The sequence below is a fragment of the Biomphalaria glabrata genome, chromosome 1 (genome assembly GCF_947242115.1).
Source record: "Biomphalaria glabrata chromosome 1, xgBioGlab47.1, whole genome shotgun sequence".
In the NCBI taxonomy this organism is placed as follows: domain Eukaryota; kingdom Metazoa; phylum Mollusca; class Gastropoda; family Planorbidae; genus Biomphalaria; species Biomphalaria glabrata.
Window position 1 is genome coordinate 9,770,508 of NC_074711.1, and position 25,647 is coordinate 9,796,154.

Consider the following 25,647-nt stretch of genomic DNA (forward strand, 5'->3'; position numbering starts at 1 on the left):
GAGGTCAAATGTACTGTACATTGAGTATTTAGATATTTCCTGCACCAGTTCATCAACTTTTGGCACGGGATACGCGTCGAGGTAAGTGAATCGATTGATGGTTTGGCTATAGTCGATAACCATTCTCTTTTTGTGCCTTTCATTCGTTGTTACAATTATCTGGGCTCTCCACGGGGACGTGGAAGGCTCAATAATTTTGTCAGATAGAAGTCTCTTGATTTCAGTTTGAATGAATTTGGAGTCAGGCATAGAATATTTTCTAGATTTAGTGGCTATGGGATGGCAGTTAGGAGCCAGATTAGCGAAGAGGCGAGGGGCTTCAACTCGTGCAGCTTTCAGCGTACAGACCTGGAGAGTGCTTCGTTTTCCTTCAAATGGGATCATTAGTTTTTCGTGCTGGCTGATGAAATCTAGCCCTAAAATTACATCAGATACTAGTCCATCTAGTAGTGAGAGCTTAACACTTTCATATTGTTCATCTTTGTACTTTATTTTAGCAAAAATATGGCCTTGAGTAGTGCGAGAAAGATGTGTAGAGGCCATGTAGATTCTGTTTCTGGACGTTTCTAATTTCCATTTGTACCTTTTAGCAATTGAAGAAGATATATAGCTTTCACTGCTCCCCGTATCTACGAGAGCCTTCAATGGTACTCCATTGACGAGTATTGAAATAGTAGATTTAGTAAGACTGGACGCTGGTGTCGATGCCCAGGAAGATCCAACGGTTGTAGTCCGAGACGTCTCATCATCTGCTTTCACTATGGCTGAGGTTATAGATTTGAGTGTCTGTCTGGTCGAGCTACAGACTTTCTGGAAATGGCCCCTCTTACCGCACAGGTTGCATGTAGCGTCACGGGCCGGACATCTAAAGCGTTGATGCGGGCTGTTTCCACAAAAGAAACATCTTTTACTAGTCGCCGCACTCACCTCGTGCTCTACTTTTGTCGTTGGAGAAAGGCTCTCCTCGTCGGCGCTAGCTCCACAGGGAGTTTCAGAGTGGATGTTATACGCCATGGCATGGTTATGGGCATATTCAAGTTGTCTTGCCTCTTCATAGGCGCACTGTAGAGTTAGAGTAGATTTCTCTAAGAGTCGCAGCCTTATGCTGTTTGAAGCCAGTCCAGTAATGAAGGCGTCTCTTACGAAGATATCTCTGTGTTCTTCAGCGGTGACAGCTTTGAAGTCACAGTCTTTGGCCATACTTTTAAGCTTAAGTAGGAAGGAGTCAACGGTTTGTCCGTTCTCTTGTCGACAAAGAGTTATCATGTGCCGTGCAAAAATTTCGCTTTTAGGCTTCACGTAGACATTTTGTAGAACTTTGATTGATTCATCGAACGTGGTACACTCACTTATGTACTGAAATACGCTCGAAGAAACGTAGTTTTCCAGTAATTTCTTTTTGTCAATCTCGCAGTGAGAGACTGAGGAGATGAAATTCTCAAATGTTCTGAGCCAGTGCAGCCACTTCTCGGCAGCCGATGGCGAGCTAGGCTATATGTCCAGCTCTTTTGGCCTAAATAGACGTTCCATTTGTATTACTACTTTTACTTACAGACTGAGAATAGTGTTGAACGAAAATCCAAAAAAGATACGTGAGGCACATAGATCCATGGAATTGAAAATTTCTAGTTTAATAAATTGTAATAAGAAATAAAGGAACACTGAAGAGTAACCTAAAACAAGGCTTTATTAACTAGAACGACACATGAACTGACGAAAGAGACTTGGACAGTAGCACACTAGATCAATGTTGTGAACACATTCTCACGACGTTACACAAACATAAACAAATAGTAACTATTTCACCACATATATATATATATATATATATATATATATATATATATATATATATATATATATATATATATATATATATATATATATATGTGTGTGTGTGTGTGTGTGTGTGTGTGTGTGTGTATGTTTGTATGCATGCATGTATATGTGTGTGTTTTTGTGTGTGTAATAATCAGTCATGAAAGGTGACTACCTGTCTTGTTATAATATTGATACATATGATTCAATTTCTGAAAAACTACTCTGCCCTTTTAAACAGACCTTTCTTATCTTATCTTATATAATACAGACGTTACTTTAAAAAAAAGAAGACGATTACGTCCTACGCGTCATGCATCTAGTCATGCATATTAACTAATGCCTTAAATTCCGCTAATTCATTGGTTTTCCTGGCTGGCTCAGGCAACCCATTCCATGCTCTAATAGCACTAGGGAAGAAGGAGTATTTGTACAAATTTGACCTAGCATATGGGACGAGGAATTTAAGAAAATGTTCCATTGTTGTTTTTTTTTAAATCTAACATTTGACTGCGCTATCGAAGTATTTGTGTTATTTAAAGTGAGATTATTTTTGTTACGAAAGAAGTGATGCAATTTCATTTAAATTTAACATAAAGAGAGAGTGGAAAATGTATTGCTTGCGAAATTGGAACATGCTCTGACACCGTATATTTTTAAACGTATTCACTTTTCTTGGCCAGTTATAGATCCAGAGAGCGCTATACAAAAATCTCGGTTTTGCCTTTCTATTGACGATAAGGTCGCTACTCTGGAATACAGCTTACGGGTACGCCTCAATAGACAGCCCCTCACAGAATCAATTCAGCGTACTCTTACTTGGCTAAAGTGAAACAACTTGAACTGATCTTTCTCTGTGTGTGTGAGTGTCGAAGCGGGAGAATGTGTAAGTGTGTGTTTGTGTGTGTTTGCCCAAAAAAAAAAGACGTGTTCTTCAGTTTTCTTCTTCTCATTCATTATGTGGGTGTGTGTTTGTGTTGCTGAGCATGGAATGATGAGAACAGTTGTTTGTTAATAACAAAAATAGTCTCGTGAGTGTCTCTTGAGTGTCTCGTGAGCGTCTCACGAATTAAACAGCGCATTAATCATGTTTCGGATCGTATAGATTGTTCTTTCCGGTCAACATATTCTCAAAGCAGATCAAGTTAGACAATCTCTTAGAAAAAAGTATGGAACCTGATTATTAATTAAATTAAGAATGTCATTTCTCTCTCTCTCTCTCTCTCTCTCTCTCTCTCTCTCTCTCTCTCCCTCTCAGTTTATTACGAAAGTTGACTTACATGTATGTATTGTTTACATTGAGTGTATGCGCCAAAGTATGTTATTGCATGGCGTGTTATAATTTTTATAGCTGTATATTTTTTCAAAATAAGTCTTAACAGTGTAGCCAGAGAGCATTCTATTACACAGAATGGCTGCCATGCTGTGTGGTAAGCGCTATAGGCTGTCATCTTAATGGTCCCGACATACGCCATTCAAAAAGTGTGTGTGTGTGGGGGGGTGCTTTGTCTAGGATTTAGGAATTTTTTATTTTAAAAGAACACCCGAAACATGTATAGCTAACAAACCAGCCTGCTATTACATAAAATGTAAGTTTAAGAATGTAAATAATGTAAACATCATTCTCAGAGTTAGAGTCGCTGGCTTTTGCTCCATCCCCCACCCCTGAAGGGAAAAAAAAAATTAACCAATGTATCCTGCAGGCGCTTTGTTTGCTTTCCAGTCTTAATTCAGACAGCTCAATTGTGTATCGTAGTAAATCTACTGTTAATTTTCTCAACCTGAACATTCGGATAAATAATAATAATAATTTTTATTGTCCGTGAGGATATTTGTCTTACAATTTGTGCATTACACCGAACAAAACATTGTAACTACAAAAAAAAATGTACATTCATACCTGATTCACTCATAATTTTCATGTGAAAAAGTTCATATCTAATTGTTTCTATTTAATGCTCAGATTGCCATACCAGGTAGTGATATTGAAACTTAAAATATTGCAGATGTGAGCGTGATAAAACATAGCCAAGGCCTTTTCACTAACATTAAAGGAGGACAGTTTTCTCAGTAATCGTAATCTTTGCTGCCCCTTTTTTGCTGATATAATCAGTATTTGCAATAAAATTTAGTTTATTGTCTAGGATAGTACCAAGGTATTTAAAAGTTTGCACTATTTCAATAGTATCTCCAGCTACAGAAACAATATCATTTTCCTTCTTTTCCCTACGAAAATTGATTATCATTTCTTTGGGGTTTTTTACATTTAATAATAGAAAATTATCTTTACAGTATTTTTCAATGTGTTTTATTTCTGAAATACTCATTTACGTCTGAGCTCTCTGAGAGCAGGGCATGAAGAGCCGCATCATCAGCGAATTTTGTGAATGACCAAAAAGGACTATTGGATTGAAAATCATTGGTGTACAAAATGAACCACAATGGCGATGTCACAGCCCCATGGGGCGCCCCTGTGTCAACTATGCGTGCATTTGATATTACATTGTTTACCCTAACCCTCTGAGGTCTTTGTGTCAAAAATTAATTAGCCCATAGTATTATATATGGACTAATTTTCAACGCTTTTTTTTTGATAAGTAAATAAATTTGTACGGTATTAAAAGCTGATGAGAAATCAATAAAGAACAATCTTACATAAGTGTTAGGTAAGTCCAGATGTTTGTAGACACAATTTAAAATATTTAGGATGGCATCGTCTACACCTTTACCCTTTTGGTAAGTAAATTATAATGGGTCCAACTTACTAAAGAGATCATTCAGAAGAAATATTTTAACCAGTTTTTCATTTAGACACAATGTGAAACTTGTCTAAAGTCATTCATTTCCTTTGGTTTGGAAACCTTAGGCAAAGGGTACAATTTTGGACGACTTCCACACAGATGGTATCTCATGGTTTAGTAATGCAGTGGAAAAAATCTCTAGGAAAGGTTCAGCTAGTTGTTCATGACATTCTTTTCAGATTCGCCCTTTTATTCCATCAGGCCCACCAGCGTTCATTGGGTTGACGTTTTTTGAAAATGTTGCAGACTTGCTCTTTAGTAATCGCTAATTCTAAACAGTTGTTAACTTTGACATCTTCCATTTATTTGAGTTTTAGATAATGAAAATCGTTTGTCTCGAAATAACAATAGAAATCATTTAACTCGTTGGATAATGTTTTGTTTTATCTTGTAGCAAGATTATTTTTACTTTTGACTTGTGCTCCTGCCATTTTGTTCATGATACCCCACGCCTGTCTCATGTCACTTATCTTAATCAAGTCTTCCAGCTTGGTGCGGCAGTTTCTCCTCCCTTCCTCGAGAGCGACGTTCGGATTACGTTGTGCTATTTTCCTTTCCTGCCTGTCGCCACTGATATATGCTCTTTTCTTTTTAATGATTTCCCGTTTTATTTTTGCAGTGACCCATGGTTTATGGTTGGGGTAGATCTTGATACTCTTAGTACTGATACACATGTTTTCAGAGAATTTAATGTAATTCATCACTGCTTCGACCCATTCTTCCAGTGGTCTCTTTAAACAAATTCCAGTCGGTGCAGTCTAGACTACCCTGTAGTTTGAGAATTTTGTCTTGAGTCCATTCTTGTGCGGTTTTCTGAATGACTTTGCCCTCTTGAAGTTTCGTTAGGCAGCAGTTGTACTGTTTTGTGGTCCGATGATCCTAGCGGTGGCTTTTCGAGAGATGTGAATGCTCCTATGATGTTACAGTAACATAAGTCCAGAGTTCTGTTCTCTTTTGTTGGACATGAGATGTGTTGATAGAAGGTGGGTAGGTCAACCTTCAAGATGCATTTATTAAAATCACCCAGTATAACTACTGGTGCGTCCCGTGACCTTGTCTGAAACTCATGCACCACGTCAGCGATGATTCCAGCTGAGACTTCCGTCTTGGCTGTAGGCGGAACATATACAAGGACAATGTAAATAACACCAAAGTCTTGTGGCAAATAAAAAAAGGTCTCAATGAGAGCGCCAGTAGTTCTAGATCAGGATAGCACATTCTCTTTTTAACAGTGTAGTTGGTACAGTATTTGACGTTGATGTACACACACAGCACCCCGCCTTTCTACTTCTTAGACTCAGCCGTTCTGTCAGCTCTGACGCAAGAGAAACCATCAATAGCAATCAGGTTGTCGTTGTTATCCTCCTCTAACCATGTCTCAGTAAACGCTAATAGACAACTTTCCCTAAAAAGATGGTCGTAACGTACATGGGCACATATCTCATCCACTTTGTTTCTAATTGAGTGGACGTTAGCTAGAATAATCGTAGGAAGTGGTGGGCGAAAATCTCTTCTTCTCAGTCTTTGCCGTAGTCCTCCTTTTTTCCCTCTTTTCCTTGTACTAACAGACAATTTATATGTGCATAACATGGTGGAAGAGCCTTCTCTTTGAACTAGATCGGCCGCCAGAGCTTACATTCGATAAAGTCCTATCTAGTTCCACTCCTAGACGTTTCCAAGGAGGCGAACGGCTGAGGCGACGGTAGCTGAATCCTCAGCTTACTAGACATATCCAACTCTCTCCTAATATGATGCTTCTTGGCCAGAAGAAAAATCCTGGTAAATTATGACACTTCTATAACACCAGAACATTAGTACGGATGCTTTTTTTTTTTCTATATTTCAGTGTCTTTCTAATTTACATCCAAATTTTGTAAAAGTTGACCGACGTTTGAATAGCGTAAAATTCTATGTATTCAAAAATCATAAATATCAAAACTGTTTGCAAGAAGCAAACAAGGAAAGAAAAAAAATATGCACAAAATAAGAGCGTTTGCTTCAAAATGAAATCACACAAACTTAAGACGCCTATAAAAAAAAAGATAAAGTTTGATCAGACAAGGTTTGAGTTTTTTAAAATTATTATTTCAGCATCAATAGGATTAGCCTTCGTCTTTTTATTTTGGATTGTTGAAATAAAAAAGTCAATTTTTAAATATTGATGCAAATCATTTTTTATTACATGCTAAATACTGGGATAATTAACAAACCACAAACTCGATTTACTTCTGATTCTATTAGTTTAAATTTATTTAGAAATAAGATGTGCCGATGTTAACAATTTCGAAAATTAAATGCGTGTTTTCATACGAACAAATAGAATAACGTGAGCTTAACATCCTATCAATTTAACAACCTAAGAGCAACCTTTAAACTCTATGTATTTAAGGGAGGGAAGGCAGCGCTACAGAAACATAGATATCCACAAAAGAGATACAAATATATCAAAATTTCGACGGGTCAGAAACTTTGTTATTTTTGACATTCTTACGCCTGGCAAAAATGTCGTGATTAAGGGAAGTGTACGCTTCTAGCATGCTCGGAAAAAAAGTAAATACAACTCCGCATTTACGACATTGCGTCGTCTACCAAGGGCATTACTCTCCACAAACTAAAAGATATACACTTGTTTTAGAACTAACATATGTATATTAAAATTTGGGAAGGAAAGTAGCATTAATAGTTTCCACATTTCAGGAATACAGCACATATTTTTTTTTTAATTCAAAAGTGTATCTTTATTAAAGCTTTCCGAAAATTGTAAGGGTGTCCACATATTCAAATCCGGCCGTGTGTTTAGCACTAGCGGATCCAGAACTTTGGAGTGGGGGGGGCGATTTTTTTTCAAACCCTTACCCTAACGCCCAGTAAACCCTAACCCTATACATAAACGTGCGTACAGCACATATATTTATATATATATATATATATATATATATATATATATATATATATATATATATAAGAATAAATAAGCAGTATTTCTCAGTATTTTCATGCATTCTTCACTGAAGAAACGCATTCTCCTGACATCTACAGCTTATTATTAATCAGTGGAGTTCGGGGCGAAGCCTCGACTCCAAAAAGCGTTTTCTTGCATTTTTCACTGCAGAAACGCCTGCTCCTGACAACTACAGCACACTATTCATCAGTGATTTTCGGGGCGAAGCCCCGACGCTAAAAGCGCTTTCTTGCATTCTTCGCTGAAGAAACACATTCTCCTTACCTAAAGCTCATTATTCATCCTATTAAAAAAAGGACCTTTTGAATAATATTGTACTTGAAAAATATTCTAATTTGAATGTATACGCCCTTAATACATTGCAAATAAAACCGATTTGTTCCTTGAAAAGATCATTTACCCCACATATTTAGATTAAGGCTTTGAGGATCGCCGCCGAAAAAAAATGCAATAAATAATATTCAATAAAATTCAAGCATAAATTGTGAGTTATAGTCCCAAATTTAACTAGAAAAATTTTAGATTGAGTAGAGGTTAGAAAAGAGGTTACTCATCTCAATCGTGACTCTTATACTGAAAATTTTTGTTTGAATTCTAACTTTTCCAAAGCAAAGTCTTTCTTAAAATAATTATGATAAATTCATGTGAAATTACATAAACTCTGTCTGGAAATGGGAGGGGCGGTAGAATGAAAACGATTTATCCTCGCTCCTTTTTATAATTTCTGCTAATGATTGCATTTGGCATTAAAGAATAAATTATATTAGTGGCTGATTTTTTTTTTACATTTTGTAATTTCTCAACTATAATACAAAAAGAAAAATTATTGCTTTGTCCGATAAGGGAAAGGAGATGGCATGTATCGCCCCTGCCACCTTTTTCCTTTTATATTTACTAATCATAAAATTTGAGATTAGAGTGTGGTGCGACATAATATACAAATGGTATCACATATCAATTATATAGAAATTCAACTATTTTTGTTCACAAACTATGATTCCTCCATAAAAATATGACCGCCCCCCCCACTCAGAGGGCTAGAGCGGGGAGGGCAGTACATGCAATCGCCCCCTCTCCTTACCCCACCGAATCGGCCAAGATACCTGAAGGAGAGCGACATAATATCAAATTTATATATCAATGCAACTAATCTTGCTCACAAACTATGATTTCTCCATAAAAGTAGGACCGCCCCCCCCACTCAAAGGGTTTAGGTGGGAAGGGCAGTAGAGGTTTCGCACCCCCCCCCCACACACACACACCAATCGGACAACAGGGGAACGACATAATATAAAGATCGGTTAAAATATCAATAACAAGTTTTAATCATATAGATATTGAATTGATTCTTTTGGCAAGCTGTGATTTCTACAAATAAATTGGACCGCCCCCCCCAACTCAAAAGTTTATGGTTGGGGGGGGGGGGGGCGGATTGATGCTATCGCCCCCTCCCGACCCCACCTAATCGGCCAACATACTAGAGGGGGGGGCGAAATAATCTAAAAATAGTTTGAAATATAAATAATTAGTATATATTATTAACATAAGTAATAAATTCGTATACAAATTGTGAGACTTCTATACTAAAATTCGTCCGCCCCCCCCCTGGATCCGCCAGTGGTGTTTACAGTGCTAAGGTATCAACTAAACAAAAAATCAATTAAATGAAAAAACAAAAACCTATCAACTTCAGCTAACAATAACCTACATATTAAACAAAACAACACATGTTAGGCTAACAAGAACCTTTACATTTGAGCTAACAACGACATTAACTTAATCTAACTAGATATAAAGAACAGAGCTGAGAGAATATTTGAGTCATATTCAACGTAAGCAGCCAACACATGACAAGATTAGAATTTTACTTTCTAATTAGTAGAAAACCACTAGCAGTCCCGGAAGTAGCTTTGGCCAACTCTTCCTTGGTCGTATTTGGTTTAGCTCTACAAGTTGAAAAAACCTGACTGGTCTATCTAATAGCAATAATAATAATAATAATAGTTATTATTCATAAGGAAATGTGTCTTACAATTTGTGCATTACACCAAACAAAAAACATTATAACTATAGAGAACCAAAATATACATTCTCACCAGACTCACTTATAATTTACATGCGAAAAATTTACATCAGATAGTTTAATTTTATTGAATGAGCTGATTGCCAAGTGGACAAAAAAAATTGTGTCTGTTTGTCTTTGCTATTGGTGTCTTTTATCTCTTTTGTGATCTAGCCATAAAGAGATTATAATTCTATATTATACAAATTTGCTTTAAATAAATCAATTTATTTACATTCTATTAAAGAGAGAAAACTTTGCTAAAAATTCGACAAATCTCTGACTATTAAAACAACCATTTTCTTCTTTCCTACTGTCACCATGTTGACTTCTAACAAAACATAATGCATCCAACAGTTCAACTGTAAGTTCAACAGTGTTGTGGTGGTGGTGATATTAGATGCTGTTCATGTAGATCTAGCTGTACTTTAAAATTATTAATAACTCACACTCAGGCCTTGCGCACATATACATTTAGAAAATGACTTGATAAATCTTGTTCACTTAAAATATAACTGTAATCCATAAAGAAGGGGCTCAGTCTTCTGTCATCAGTTCCTAATCAAAACAACGTCTTGCCTCAGCTAGTAGAGTGCGTCTCCAACTGCCGTGACTATCCCAGAACTACTTCCGCTCGAAATAATGTGCAATGGACCTCATTCACCAAACGTAAACAAACAACATTTAACCACGTGATAATATTGATAAAACAGCGAAAAAAACGTATCACGTGACAGCCTTAGCGTATGGCGTAATTTGTATAGAAGAGATAGAGAATTACGTGGCTACATTGTGTTTGTTTGTTTACAATAGGTGAATTAGGTCCATTAGAAGTCGCGTCGCTAAAAGGAAATTCCCGTTTAAACTATTCCCGTTCTAAGCCTATAACAACAGATTGGTATTTATTACCCTATCCCGTGAAAGACGGGCCTCTGTTCTAGTGTTCGACACCCTTACAAAGCGTGTTTGTTGTCTGAAATGGTCACCAAAGACACGAAGGTATGGGAAGAACACTACCTGAGGAATTGTGGCCAACACAAAGATGAGTACTAACAAGAGGGTTAACCAGTGTAAATACATTCACATCCGTTTTATACTGGACATTCCATTCTCACCAGCAATTATATGCTGGTCCGTAGGCAGGCTACACAAAAAAATAGGGCAAAGTGAAGAGAGTTTAAGACAAAGAAATAAACATTGTGAGAAGGCGGGTGTGTAGAGGGGTGGTAGGGGAAAAAGTCCTTAGGATGTATTATCTAGAGCAATACAGAAAGGCTTCCCTCTTTCACACACACGGACTCTTCCCGAGACGATCAAATCTCGGCCCTGAGAAATGGCAGCATAAACAATTTGCTGATGCGACTTTTTATTGGCATTCTACCGTTGCGTTAAGTCTTTTTTTTATTGATGGGAAACAGAGCGAGAAAGAGAGAGAAAGAGAGCTAAAGAGCATGAGAGCCAAACAAAGAAAGAGAGCAAAAGAGCATGAGAGCCAAACAAAGAAAGAGAGCAAAAGAGAGAGAAAAAAAAAGAAAGAGAGAGAGAGAGAGAGCAAAAAAGCAAAAGAAAGTGCAAGATAGAGAGAGAAAGAAACAGATAGAGAGAAAGAAAGAGAGAGAGAGAGACAGCAAGAAAAAAAGAAATGGTAAGTGAATAATAGAATGATATAATAAAAGGTATACTACGAATAAGAGAAAGTCCAACAGAAAAACGAGGTCAGACATTCAAGTAGACAATTCAACAACACTGCTTTTAAAACAAGCGCTACGAAATTAAATTCATGAGAAATCTAAAAAATACGTTTAAAAAAAAAAAAAAAGCTTGTAAGAAGTGTAATTGTAAAAATTTGTTTGGATCAGTCATCTAACTAAGTTTGTAATAGATCTAGACCAAGAAACAATAATTGTGTGTGATTAATAAACTTTTTACCAATCGTTTTTGTTTAGTGCTATTTCAAGCTTTCTCAATACGCTTTGATCCTATCACTTACCTGGACAGGTTCGGAAAATGGGGGGGGGGGGGGAGAAAGAAAGGGATATCTGGGTAGATTTTTACCGTAATTAGCTTTTAAAAGCATTTACAAAAAAGAAAACAAAAGAGGGGGGGGGGCAACATGAATTCGAACTCGTGAGTCACGCCTCATCAGGCCGACGTGCTAACCACTCTGCTAGTGAGTAACTTATAACTAGAGAAGAGTGTATAGTTATGTATTGCTTATTTCAATTTAGAGCGGCGACCTATAAAGGGCACTAATTCAGCTTTTACCACCACTTCAGTCAAGAACAATTTCTTTCCCTTGTTCGAAATAACAAACAAAATAAATAATTATCAATGGTTAATTAATTAATTAATTGTTTAATTTTTTAAAATGATTCTTGTGTGGTCAGGTAAAAGAAATAATTTTGCGAAATTTCAGCTTGATCCGAGAATGGGTGTCGAGAAAATCACGACATGTTTGCCAGTATTAAAAATACGAAAAATAAACAAACGTTCTGACCCGTCGAAATTCGGATATATTTGAATCATTTTTGTTAAGACTCATGTGTCTTTAGCGTGTTCAAACTTTTTACCAGAGAGACAGACGGACAGACAGACAGAATTGATGTAAGCTTAGTAAAAAACATAAAATACTTAGATATTATTTTTATGTGTTAATTTTCAACCTAAAGAGATTGTCATCCACTAAGAAAATAAACTAAATTACAATTTAAACATCTGTTGTCTTTTTTTTTTTTTTTTTTTTTACTGATGACATAATCAGAACATTATATAAACAAACTTGTCAAACCGTCCCCTGGCTTTCGTGCCCGAACCTTTTATTCTTGACATCTTAGTGGTGGATTAAAAAGTTGTATCCAAATATTTGTAGAAAAGAAACATTGATGACCTACTTATTATCTGAACCCGTCAGCATCATTAAGTTCAGTCAAATGTTTAACTTTTCAGTGAAGCCATTAGGGAAACATCCGCTATTGTTATGTCAGTCCATCTGTCACAGTCGTAGCCCACAAATGAAAAACAAAAGGCTATTGAAAGATTATCGAATCGCGTACTTGATGCGGTTTAACTGTTTATTACTTGGTCTTTCTATGTCTACAATTTACCTTGTAAATATGTCTAACCAGTGGGGGCTGACTATGAGTTTGTGCTATTAACTGACTTTTTTTCATTATCATATATGTTTAGAAATATGTTTTCATACTGAGAGATATTGAGTTTATAAGCAAGCTTTACTAAGAGTCAGTAAGCTACTAAAGATAGTTCAAATGTTTAAAGTATTTTTTAGCTCTGATCATACATTTTTTACGAGAATTATTTTTCTAAATTTCAAATATAAATAATTATGAAACGATATTTCCATATTTAATAAACCACGTTACGTTACGTATAATTTCATTTTAAGCCAGTCTCTTATTGGGCCTGTCACTCATCTGTCACAAGTAGAATTTGTGACACATTGAGTCTGCCACGTACTCTGTCACACCTTGAATCTGTCACGTATATTGAATCTCTCACATATATTGAATCTTTCACATCTTGAATCTGTCACATATTAAGTCTCTCACATATATTGAATCTGTCACATCTTGAATCTTTCACATCTTGAATCTGTCACATATTGAATCTCTCCCATCTGCCACATTTTGAATCTGTCACATATTAAATCTGTCTCATCTTGAATCTGTCACATATTGAATCTCTCACATCTGCCACATTTTGAATCTCTCACATCTGCCACATTTTGAATTTGTCACATATTGAATCTGTCACATCTTGAATCTGTCACAGCTTGAGTTTTAAACTTCTTGGTGACTAAGACAATAAATGCCTTGCTACTGTTTTTGTACTCAAAAAAAAACAACAAGTCAAGTCACAAATAACTTGTACGTGACCATGTCTTCACTTTACTCTGAAACAACATTGAACTCATTTCAACAACTGACCATGTATTTTTAATTGGCTAGCTGTCAATTTCTCTCATTCATTAGACCAATGTCCGGCTTTCGATGGTATCGATTGGTCAAGCATAGTAATCCAGCGACCAAATAAAGTGGACCAGTGGCTCCATTACACGTTCCAGAAATGAAACAAAAAGAAAGAAGGGAAGAAAGAGTATTTACTTCATAGAGTCCAGGGGATTGTTCAAATGTTGTACTCTTTTAGGGTCGTGGAATAGGGAGCCAAGTCGGGGAAATAGACGCCAGGAGAGCAGGGTTGGGAATGGATAGAAACCGCAAGGTAAAGCAAAGGGGAGACAGCTTGTAGATGTTATGAAATTCTATGTGTTGGGTTAGAGTGCTACACTCCCCCTGAAATGACAAGAGAAAGGCATATAGATTTATGCGACAAGTGTGTGTGTGTGTGTGTGTGTGGGGTGGTGTGTGGGGTGTGTGTGTGGTGTGTGTGTGTGGGGGGGTGTGATCCAATTCTACGCGTCGTTTGACATTGACTTGTCCATTCAACCACCAGGTCAAGATATGTCCTGGACAATAATAACACTTGGACAGATTGGGTAAAAAAGTTGAAGATAGACAGCGTGCTGCTGTAGATAAATTATTGACTCTCCCCCCCCCCTTCTATCTCTCTCTCTTTTCTTTGAATTATTACACTCACACTTGCTTTTTTAAAATTATTTTATATTGGCTATGTTATAGGAACTCTCTCTCTCTCTCTCTCTCTCTCTCTCTCTCTCGCAATCAGGTTCATTTGATGTGAACCCTAAAGTCAACCATCACAGATGCCAACTTTCTTTAAAAAAGTATTTTTCATTACATTTAACTGAACCTGAGACGGATACAGGTGAGAAACATTTCTGACATCTGCCAACTCATAAGATCTACACACAAACACCAACACTGAGCTCTCACTCACACATCAATCTGTCTTTCTCTATGTGTCTATCTACATGTATATACTATACACACATACACAAAGTCCTGGCTACGAACACACATTTATCTTACCAAAAAGTTCCAATTTGTCAACACTTGTGCTAACTTATAAATTATTTATTTCTCTTCCCGCCCAGATGAGAATTCGTCTTCAACTGTCTTTCAGTTATGTCCCTTAAGACGTCACTCAACACTGGGACGCCACAAAGATCTATACCAGAGTTCATTTGAACCTGTTTCCAGGAGGAATATATCTCAGCTGAGCTTCTTCGGGAAATCAGCGCCATTGTGCTTGGATTTAGGCGTTTAAAAAAAACAAACAAGATAAACCAAGACAGGTCAAAGAAAAAAAAAATCAAAACTATGATGTTCTTCGCAGACAATACGTCTCTGGCGCCTTTCACAGCCATGTACAACGCCTCGTCTGGGGGGCCCAACGCCACGGCCATCCCCATAGAGAGCAGCACCACCTCGGTCCACGACCTAATGTACAGCTTCACCCTCAGGCTGGCCATCCTGTACGTTCAGATCGTGGTGGGGATCATTGGCGCCCTGTTTCTCTTCTATTACATGATCAGGGCGCGAAGGTAAGGCAATCCGCCCCATTACAGTTTGGTTAGTTAGCTAATCCGTTATCGCCTGATGTAAGGTGTCTGCAGCCACAGGAGTTTGACGAAATCCTCTCACGCCTTAACCCTGCAGGAATTAATTCTTTTCCCATGTCTTGCGTGCGTTTTCTTGTGTGTTGATATTTTCCTGTGTGTTGATTTATTTCTTGTGTGTTGATAGTTTTCATGTGTGTTGATAGTTTAAAATTATTCGTTAATATTTGTTTGCATATGTGTGTGTGTTGATATATATGTATGTTTTCATATTTTTCTTGTGGTTTCGCTATTAAGGTTTTTGTTTCTTAATATTTCCATTTGTACATGCAATTTGGCATTTTGTGTGTGTATATATTTCTTTTGTGTGCTGATATTTTTCTTGGGCAAATATCTTTATTAATTAATTTTTTTTGGTAATTGTTTCCTGTATGTTGTTATACTTTTTTTAGCATTCTTGTTTTTCGCTTGATAGTGCTAATGTGTGTTCATTGATTTTTGTCTGATAATTATCTCAACAGTATCAGAAATATTGATTTTATCCGCAATTGTCAGAAGGTAACTTTCATGACACTAGGCTACAGGCTAACAAAGTGGTTGATAACTTTATATTCCCCATTTTGTTTTTGCTGTTATATAAAAAAAAAAGAAATGTAATACAATTTTCGTGTAAATGTCAAGGCTCCAGAAGACGAACAACTCCTTTGGAGGACTAAGAAGTGATACTATTTATAAACTTACACCACAGACAAATGAACGTAAGATCTGGCTCTAGTTAACAATGGAATTATGAATGCTTACGAGTTCCCAGGTCAATCTTATACTAGAAACAAGGAACATAACTCTCTAGCGCTATGTGTGTCTTGTAGTGTTTCCTCCCCTTCGTTATGTAGAATGAATGTTTGATATCATTTGTCTGCTCTCTGTCTGACTAGAATACTAGACCAAAATGTTTTCTTCCTAAACAGTAACGAGATTTCTAAACCATCTAAAACTTATAAATTAATTTTCTTATGCTAATTCTATCATCCTTTAGTCATCGACTTGCCTTATACAAGCAGATATTGACGTGTAATGTGTTCTGTTTTTTAATAAAAAGATTTGCTTCTTGTTGTAAGACTAATCGATAAACTTAATGTTTTAGTTCAAAGACTTAATTATCAATCACTGCATGCATATTTGTTATGACAAAAGAAAATCTTTTACTTTTTCGTAACTAACCCAAGTCTATTTATCATGATGTAATCAAGCTAACCAAGTCTATTTATCATGATGTAATCAAACTAACCAAGTCTATTTATCATGATGAAATCAAACTAACAAAGTCTATTTATCATGATGTAATCAAACTAACAAAGTCTATTTATCATGATGTAATCAAACTAACAAAGTCTATTTATCATGATGAAATCAAACTAACAAAGTCTATTTATCATGATGTAATCAAACTAACAAAGTCTATTTATCATGATGAAATCAAACTAACAAAGTCTATTTATCATGATGTAATCAAACTATCAAAGTCTATTTATCATGATGAAATCAAACTAACCCAAGTGTATATATCATGATGTAATCAAACTAACCAAGTCTAGTTATCATGATGTAATCAAACTAACCCAAGTCTATTTATCATGATGTAATCTAGCTAACCAAGTCTAGTTATCATGATGTAATCAAACTAACCAAGTCTAGTTATCATGATGTAATCAAACTAACCAAGTCTAGTTATCATGATGTAATCAAACAAACCAAGTCTAGTTATCATGATGTAATCAAACTAACAAAGTCTAGTTATCATGATGTAATCAAACTAACAAAGTCTATTTATCATGATGAAATCAAACTAACAAAGTCTATTTATCATGATGTAATCAAACTAACAAAGTCTATTTATCATGATGTAATCAAGCTAACAAAGTCTATTTATCATGATGAAATCAAACTAACCAAGTCTATTTATCATGATGTAATCAAACTAACCAAGTCTAGTAGTTATCATGATGTAATCAAACTAACCAAGTCTAGTTATCATGATGTAATCAAACTAACAAAGTCTAGTTGTCATAATGAAATCAAACTAACAAAGTCTATTTATCATGATGAAATCAAACTAACAAAGTCTATTTATCATGATGTAATCAAGCTAACAAAGTCTATTTATCATGATGTAATCAAACTAACCAAGTCTAGTTATCATGATGTAATCAAACTAACCAAGTCTAGTTATCATGATGTAATCAAACTAACAAAGTCTATTTATCATGATGAAATTAAACTAACAAAGTCTATTTATCATGATGAAATCAAACTAACCCAAGTGTATATATCATGATGTAATCAAACTAACCAAGTCTAGTTATCATGATGTAATCAAACTAACCCAAGTCTATTTATCATGATGTAATCTAGCTAACCAAGTCTAGTTATCATGATGTAATCAAACTAACCAAGTCTAGTTATCATGATGTAATCAAACTAACCAAGTCTAGTTATCATGATGTAATCAAACAAACCAAGTCTAGTTATCATGATGTAATCAAACTAACAAAGTCTAGTTATCATGATGTAATCAAACTAACAAAGTCTATTTATCATGATGAAATCAAACTAACAAAGTCTATTTATCATGATGTAATCAAACTAACAAAGTCTATTTATCATGATGTAATCAAGCTAACAAAGTCTATTTATCATGATGAAATCAAACTAACCAAGTCTATTTATCATGATGTAATCAAACTAACCAAGTCTAGTAGTTATCATGATGTAATCAAACTAACCAAGTCTAGTTATCATGATGTAATCAAACTAACAAAGTCTAGTTGTCATAATGAAATCAAACTAACAAAGTCTATTTATCATGATGAAATCAAACTAACAAAGTCTATTTATCATGATGTAATCAAGCTAACAAAGTCTATTTATCATGATGTAATCAAACTAACCAAGTCTAGTTATCATGATGTAATCAAACTAACCAAGTCTAGTTATCATGATGTAATCAAACTAACAAAGTCTATTTATCATGATGAAATTAAACTAACAAAGTCTATTTATCATGATGAAATCAAACTAACAAAGTCTATTTATCATGATGAAATCAAACTAACAAAGTCTATTTATCATGATGAAATCAAACTAACAAAGTCTATTTATCATGATGAAATCAAACTATCAAAGTCTATTTATCATGATGAAATCAAACTATCAAAGTCTATTTATCATGATGTAATCAACTATCAAAGTCTATTTATCATGATGAAATCAAACTATCAAAGTCTATTTATCATGATGAAATCAAACTATCAAAGTCTATTTATCATGATGAAATCAAACTATCAAAGTCCATTTATCATGATGAAATCAAACTATCAAAGTCTATTTATCATGATGAAATCAAACTATCAAAGTCTATTTATCATGATGTAATCAAACTATCAAAGTCTATTTATCATGATGAAATCAAACTATCAAAGTCTATTTATCATGATGAAATCAAACTATCAAAGTCTATTTATCATGATGTAATCAAACTATCAAAGTCTATTTATCATGATGAAATCAAACTATCAAAGTCTATTTATCATGATGAAATCAAACTATCAAAGTCTATTTATCATGATGAAATCAAACTATCAAAGTCTATTTATCATGATGAAATCAAACTATCAAAGTCTATTTATCATGATGTAATCAAACTATCAAAGTCTATTTATCATGATGAAATCAAACTAACCCAAGTCTATTTATCATGATGTACTCCTCTACATCTACGCGACACTTTTGGGTGTTCAAACCACTTGTGGAAAAGCAATAATAACAAAGTCATTTCCATAGATTTTTTTTTCTAAAGATTGCAGTGGCGTTGCTAGGGGGTGTGAGACAAGGGCGACAAAACCGGAAGATATACATAAGGCTGTGCCATTTTATTGATACAATGTCGAAATCTACAGACAAAAAAAAATTACCGAATCGCCTCACAATAAATGTATATTGTTAGCTGTTTTAAATAGGTTTCAACAGAAAGAATACGCCGGCAGATTGTATTAGAACAAAATATGAGATTGGTTGATGGAGTGACACCTTTCGATAATCGTATCAGACGACTTTAACCGTGGGAACACCACTGTATAGAAAATAAACTAACTAAAACAATTTCTGTGGTATTTGTCTTGAGTTGTGTGCTTTAAAAAATGATGTTTAGAACTTTTATTTTCCATAATTTAATTTCTAAGCATAATATTACTTATTCTTCATTTGTGTGATGAATGAATAGTCTGTCCTAAATTATTAACTCTTTCTCTCCTAACTGTCGATACCAACGTTGATTCCACCAGAATGTGGTAAATAATTACGGAGAGAAAGAGTTAATGAAGGTCATTTGTTGGTTTTTATAATCCTAAGCATTGCCTCTTGTTATTATTTATTCATCTCTACAAGTACATCTCAATTTAAATTTACAAATGTTAATAATTCGTATCAATAAAATCCAAAAGCCCCTTCAACCGAAAAAATAAACTAAAACAGTAACACACAAGGTCAACAAGTAATTGTATAAGAAGGAGTAGACTCACATTATCACGTCCCAAAGCTATGCACAATTTAATTTTTTTTTTTTTGTTAGTTATAATTTTTAATTCAGTTTAAAAGTCGAAACAAACTAAATACGTTTTAGATGAGGTTTTAATTGTATATATTTTTCTAATGCAGGAGAATTGATCATCCGTCTCCAAAAAGGTAGGCCCCCAATTTTCATCCACCAGCAACTCCTGTTGTAGTAGATTTCTTCTACTAGATTATACTTTTCTTTTGTTTGGCCTGGTTAATCTTATTTCACAGATACGTCTGCCAGAAGTGGCTATTGATTTTTCTAATGCACGTTAGGTGGCATTCTCTTTTCAATGGTTTGCACAAATGGTTAATGGAAATTTTTCGTTTTACTTTTTCTGCTTTAGAGACTGAGGACAAGCCTAGTGAATGGTACTGAAGTTTTTAAAAAAAATTATAAAATGATCTTTTAAAAAAATAGACACGACATATTATAACTCAAGTAATTATTGTGATAAAACAATATTGTTTATTAAGAACCTATAGCGAGTGATATATGTTTCTTTCTTTAAAGATTCACATTCTAAACAATTTTATTATATTTTTTAAAAAAGCTGGTGGTGAATGTCTTAAAATAAGTCTATCAGTTTTTTACTATGTCATTAGATCCGAAAGATGTATAATTACATTAGACCTCTTTTGATCATATTTTAAGTGAGAGCTTTACAAATACTTCAGTACCATTCCGAGTGCTCCAACAAAAATAAGCACTATATTTATGAAATTTATTGATTGTGGTGGCTGTCTGGTATGTGCTCGAACTATCATCACTATGGTTTCGAGTTCAAAACCCAGTTTTTTTTTCTGCTAGAAGTTTGAGCTAGGACGTAGTATTCTTACTTTCTGAAGGAATATTTGAAACTTGTACATCAATGTTTATATCATATAAAGTTCGTGTTCCTGCGCGTGATTATGTAAGCTTTTAGTGGTCATCTTACAATTTATGTATTTCAAGACTTGCTTAACACATAGCATTTGAGTAGCAACAAAAAAAAGTCACTTTTAATATATCATTTTTTTTAATCTATGTGGTGTTCATTATATGTGTCTGCAAATTAGAATTTCTAGTTCAGTTTTTTTGTTTCTTTTTTGGTGTCAGAATTTCTTTTTCATTTTATATTATTACCTGAAAAAAAAATCCCAGAAAACAACCTTACAATGACTATTCAACTCTTCACTTTCAATCACATTTAAAGACAGAATAAGATATTTTACTTAGTAACAGCACATTAGTATTGAAGAGCGCATTTCGATTCAAATATCTGAGACTTACAACATAATCATTGAATAGTATTTCGATTCAAATATCTGAGACTTACAACATAATCATTGAATAGTATTTCGATTCAAATATCTGAGACTTACAACATAATCATTGAATAGTATTTCGATTCAAATATCTGAGACTTACAACATAATCATTGAATAGTATTTCGATTCAAATATCTGAGACTTACAACATAATCATTGAATAGTATTTCGATTCAAATATCTGAGACTTACAACATAATCATTGAATAGTATTTCGATTCAAATATCTGAGACTTACAACATAATCATTGAACAGTATTTCGATTCAAATATCTGAGACTTACGACATAATCATTGAACAGTATTTCGATTCAAATATCTGAGACTTACGACATAATCATTGAACAGTATTTCGATTCAAATATCTGAGACTTACGACATAATCATTGAACAGTATTTCGATTCAAATATCTGAGACTTATGACATAATTATTGAACAGTAAGAGGGTAGAAATGGTTTTGTTCCCTTACTTTATTTTAATCACCTGTAGTATTTAACACATGATCATAGGCGTAGTCTTTAGTAGTGGCTCTGTTGAAAGATGGTGAGTACTTATTTTCATACTTGTAGATCAAGAGATTAGAGACAGGGTTATTACATCGATTGGACCCCACGAAGGAGGACATGCTAACTATCGTAAAAAAACGGAAGCTAAAAATCTATGGCCATATTACAAGGTCTTCGGGGCTCGAAAAACACATTCCTTCAGGGAACAGCACCAGGATAAAGAAGAAGAGACAGAGAAAGCGATGGGAAGATAACATAAACAAATGGACTAGCCTGCCATTGAAAGAAGTTCTATCTAAGTCAAAAGACAGGGAGGAATGGAGAAAGACGGTCGAAAAATCTTGCATGGTGCCCCAACGGTCCAACAGACTAAGGGTAAAAGGTAAAGGTAAAAAAAGATCTTCAAGAAAAGAATAGAAAGTAAAAGAACTGTCGTTTGAAGTCTAGAAACAAGAACACTGACAAAACTGACAAACTCAAAGAACACACATAAACACATCCGTAAACACAAAGGTGCAAAGAAGTAAATTATTTCTTTTTTAGGTATGCCGTGTGATTATCGTGTGCTATACAGTGTTTGTTTGTGAACATTTCATTTCTGTTTCGTTGCTTATTAAGAGCTTCCAGAACTATACATATTTCCTTTTTATACCCTATATTTTTATTTGAATAAATTAAACTTCTTTCAATTCCTTCTTCTTCTCACTCTACGTAGGATGGCTGCCTGGTCGTGCGGTTTGCGCATTGGACTGTCGTTCAGATTTATCGATGGTCCCGGGTTCAAACTACTTCAAACTCTGCCCGCTCCCCTCCCCCGTCGTCCTGCAGGAGGTTTGGACTAGGAAGTAATTATCTTCAACTCTGAAGGTACATCCGAAACATGTCAAACATTTTACATTTTCTACGTAGTGCTGGAGCCATCGTGTCGACCAGTTCACAATTTCAACACATGAACTAAAATAGAGGTCGCGGAGACATACAAAAGGCTCCATGTTTATGATATCAACACAACTTACACAAAAATCAAACAACAACTGCAAAAAATCCAAAAGGGCATACAAAAAATAGTGCCCCCCTTATGGAAGCAAACATTGAAAGGAGTCAATTTTCCTCCAGCTTAGTCTAAGCTATGAAATTTTTTTTTCTTCACGACGGAATTGCATACATTCGATAAGCGACTTTAAGGATGGGTCTCAGAGAGGGGGGGAACATTTTTGTCATGTGATTAAAGAGGAGACGGGGGAAGTTTGGGGAAGTTAGAGGAGAGGAGATATTTCGTGAATGTGTTGATGGAGAGAGAACAAAAAAATCACTTGGAAGGGAGCGGTTGTACTTCCTTGACATTCCTACTCTAAACAAATATACATTGTTCTTTAAAAAAACATTTTGTTTAGATCAAGTGTCTCTGTGTCACAAACAAAACTTTCTTTTGTTTTGGTTATTATCGAACAATATTAGTGAAATGTGAATGTGAATGTGAATGTGTTGATGGAGAGAGAAACAAAATCACGTGAAAGGGAGCGGTTGTACTTCCTTGAGATTCCTAATTCCTACTCTAGAAAGAAAATATACATTGTTCTTTTAAAAACATTTTGTTTAGATCAAATTTCTCTGTGCCACAAACAAAACATTCTTTTGTTTTGGTTATTATCAAACAATATTAGTGAACTATGGCGAAAATGGTTGAATTGAGTGTGTCTTATTGTGACGTATTGAACAAGTCAAAGGTGAAGGCCATGGGAAACTCTGTGACACAATTGTATTTGTAAACACAGGAAATAATTTCCAGAATCTTTCATTCGCTTCATTTTATTGTATGAATATTATCTTAAATCGGAAAGTAAAAGCGGGTCAGTTTATTGTTTTGTTTTTGTTTACAAACCAAAACATTTTAAAGGTTTAAGCTTTTATTTAAATATGATTCTCTTCAGCTGCCTTACAATAGTTTATTTAAAAAAAATTTTCAACAATAAACCTATGCTTACAAATCATTTATGGTCAATAAAAATTCTTCGTTATATCATTACAAGTAGGGAAAAAAAAGCTACTTGTGTTAAGTCTGTTAGGCATTTCTCTACGGACAGATATATCGCTTCATAGCCAGTAATTGAGTTAGTTGGATTCAATGAAGATAAATTACTTTTTCTCCCACAGAAAAAGCAGTTTCATAATAAGACGCTTATCTAAATAAGATGTATCTTTAATAAGATTACAAGACAATACTGAATCACTTCATGTGTATGTCAACATGAATTATCTATGCATCAATTTTTATTTTCTGCGGGGACAACCTTTTTATTCCTACTGTTAGCTTACAGTCTCTATGGCTGGTCGAAAAGAATAAGAGGAAAGGAGAAAATTCATATTTATGTAACCTATATATATATATATACCTGTCTCTAGAAGAGGAGATTAAAAAACGCATAGGAAAGGCTGTCCCCATCTTCGCTAGACTCAGTTCAAGAGTTTGGGAAAACCAGAAGCTCACTACAGTGACCAAAATGCAAGTCTACAAGGCATGCGTTATGAGTACACTACCATATGGCAGTGAATCATTGACCACCTACGCAAAGCAAGAGAGAAAACTAAACTCATTCCATTTGCGATGTCTCCGTAGGATCTTGAAAATCACATGGAAAAAAAAAAGTGTGCAATACTGAGATCCTTGCGCGAACAGGTATTGCCACCATCTTTACACCCCTCAGACAACGCCGCTTGCCACATACAAAGTGTGCGAGATGAGGCCAACTTATATATATAAGATAGGATAATTTTAATTGGACCAATCAAATGGAAATTCAGTTTTAGTACAATTGATCACCTGTAACTGTAACAATATAGATACAAATTTTACAGTTATTGTATATCTTTGAAAAAAAGTCACTAGGTAATTGGACACACTGATGACACTCTTTATTGACCCTTACAATGTTATATTTTTTTTCCAAGCGTATTCTCATCTCAAAATAAAATTTCGCTTTTCGAATTTTTCATATCAGAGAAGAAAAAAAAAGATTTTTGAGTCATTACGTCACACGTCTTGCTATAATGAAGTATTGAAATAAATATATCAACATCATCCTCCTCATCTGTCCCTCAACTTTCGTCGTAGGGGTGCTGTGACAGTTCACGTAACCAAATCCCCCCCCCCACACACACACTTTTCCCTGTAAAAAAAAGCAGAGTCCAGTCCATTCTTTTATGTTGCCTAGCCTGTTGTTTTTTTTCTCTGTTGGATGACCCTTTCTTCATGCTCCCACCACTGTTCCTTGAAGGATGACTTTCACAGTCAGTCAGCCTTACAATTTAACCAAACCAGCTCAGCTTTTGTCTCTTCACAGTATTGAAAGGTGCCTACCTTTCGCCAGTCAGAGTTTTGACTTGTAAAAGTACAAACTCATTTGTCTTCTTTTCCTGGTGTCTGATACCCAACATTTTTCTGTAGCATTTACTCTCAAAGTCTTGGATTCTTCTTTCAGCCTCAGCGTTCAGTGTCCAACTTTCACAACCATAAAGAGTGCATAGACCACTAGTGAAGAATACAGCTTTAATTGACTTGGAAGCTGATGTTACTCTTCAGGATTTTCTAGTTTGTTTATGGCAACGGATGAAAAACTTGATAATAATAATAATAATAGGGCCTGTCTTAAAGTCCGAAGATTAATGAGGAATGCAGTATTACCCGTGGTTACGCAGCCCCAGCTGTGACCTACATATTTTACCACATCCAGCGTAGACATAACCGTTTTCCGACGATGGTCGATTCAAATTTCCTTTTCGTCGTCTTCTTTTGTCCTGGTGCATTTAAATGAGAAATAATAGAACCCTCCTCAGCGTCATAACGTACAAACTGACACTAAATGTTTATATATTTGCTTCGTAAGACCTGCAAGACCTTTATTTAAATTGAAATATGAATCCATTATAAAATCATATTTTAAGTTGTACAAATAAAGATATTGCTGATAAATACTGGAAAAATAAATATAATAAATAGCCATGAACAGAAAATTGCTAGCTTCATGTTTAGTGAGTCTAGTGAGATTGCTAGTGGAACCAACGATGACCTCATTGAATGTC

The 25,647-nt window shown here is 34.9% G+C and overlaps 1 protein-coding gene across 2 annotated transcripts in view; it reads left to right on the plus strand.

Moving 5' to 3' along the window:
* LOC106065386 (vasopressin V1a receptor-like) overlaps positions 1-25,647 on the plus strand; it is a 129,631-nt gene that overhangs the window by 91,324 nt on the left and 12,660 nt on the right. Inside the window, exons 3-4 of one of the 2 annotated variants that reach the window (XM_056020875.1) lie at positions 14,673-15,122; positions 19,851-19,877. In XM_056020875.1, coding sequence (XP_055876850.1) covers positions 14,899-15,122; positions 19,851-19,877 — 251 coding nt within the window. In that variant the 5' untranslated portion in view covers positions 14,673-14,898. The remainder of the gene's footprint in view (positions 1-14,672; positions 15,123-19,850; positions 19,878-25,647) is intronic. The other variant, XM_056020879.1, reaches the window with a different exon arrangement.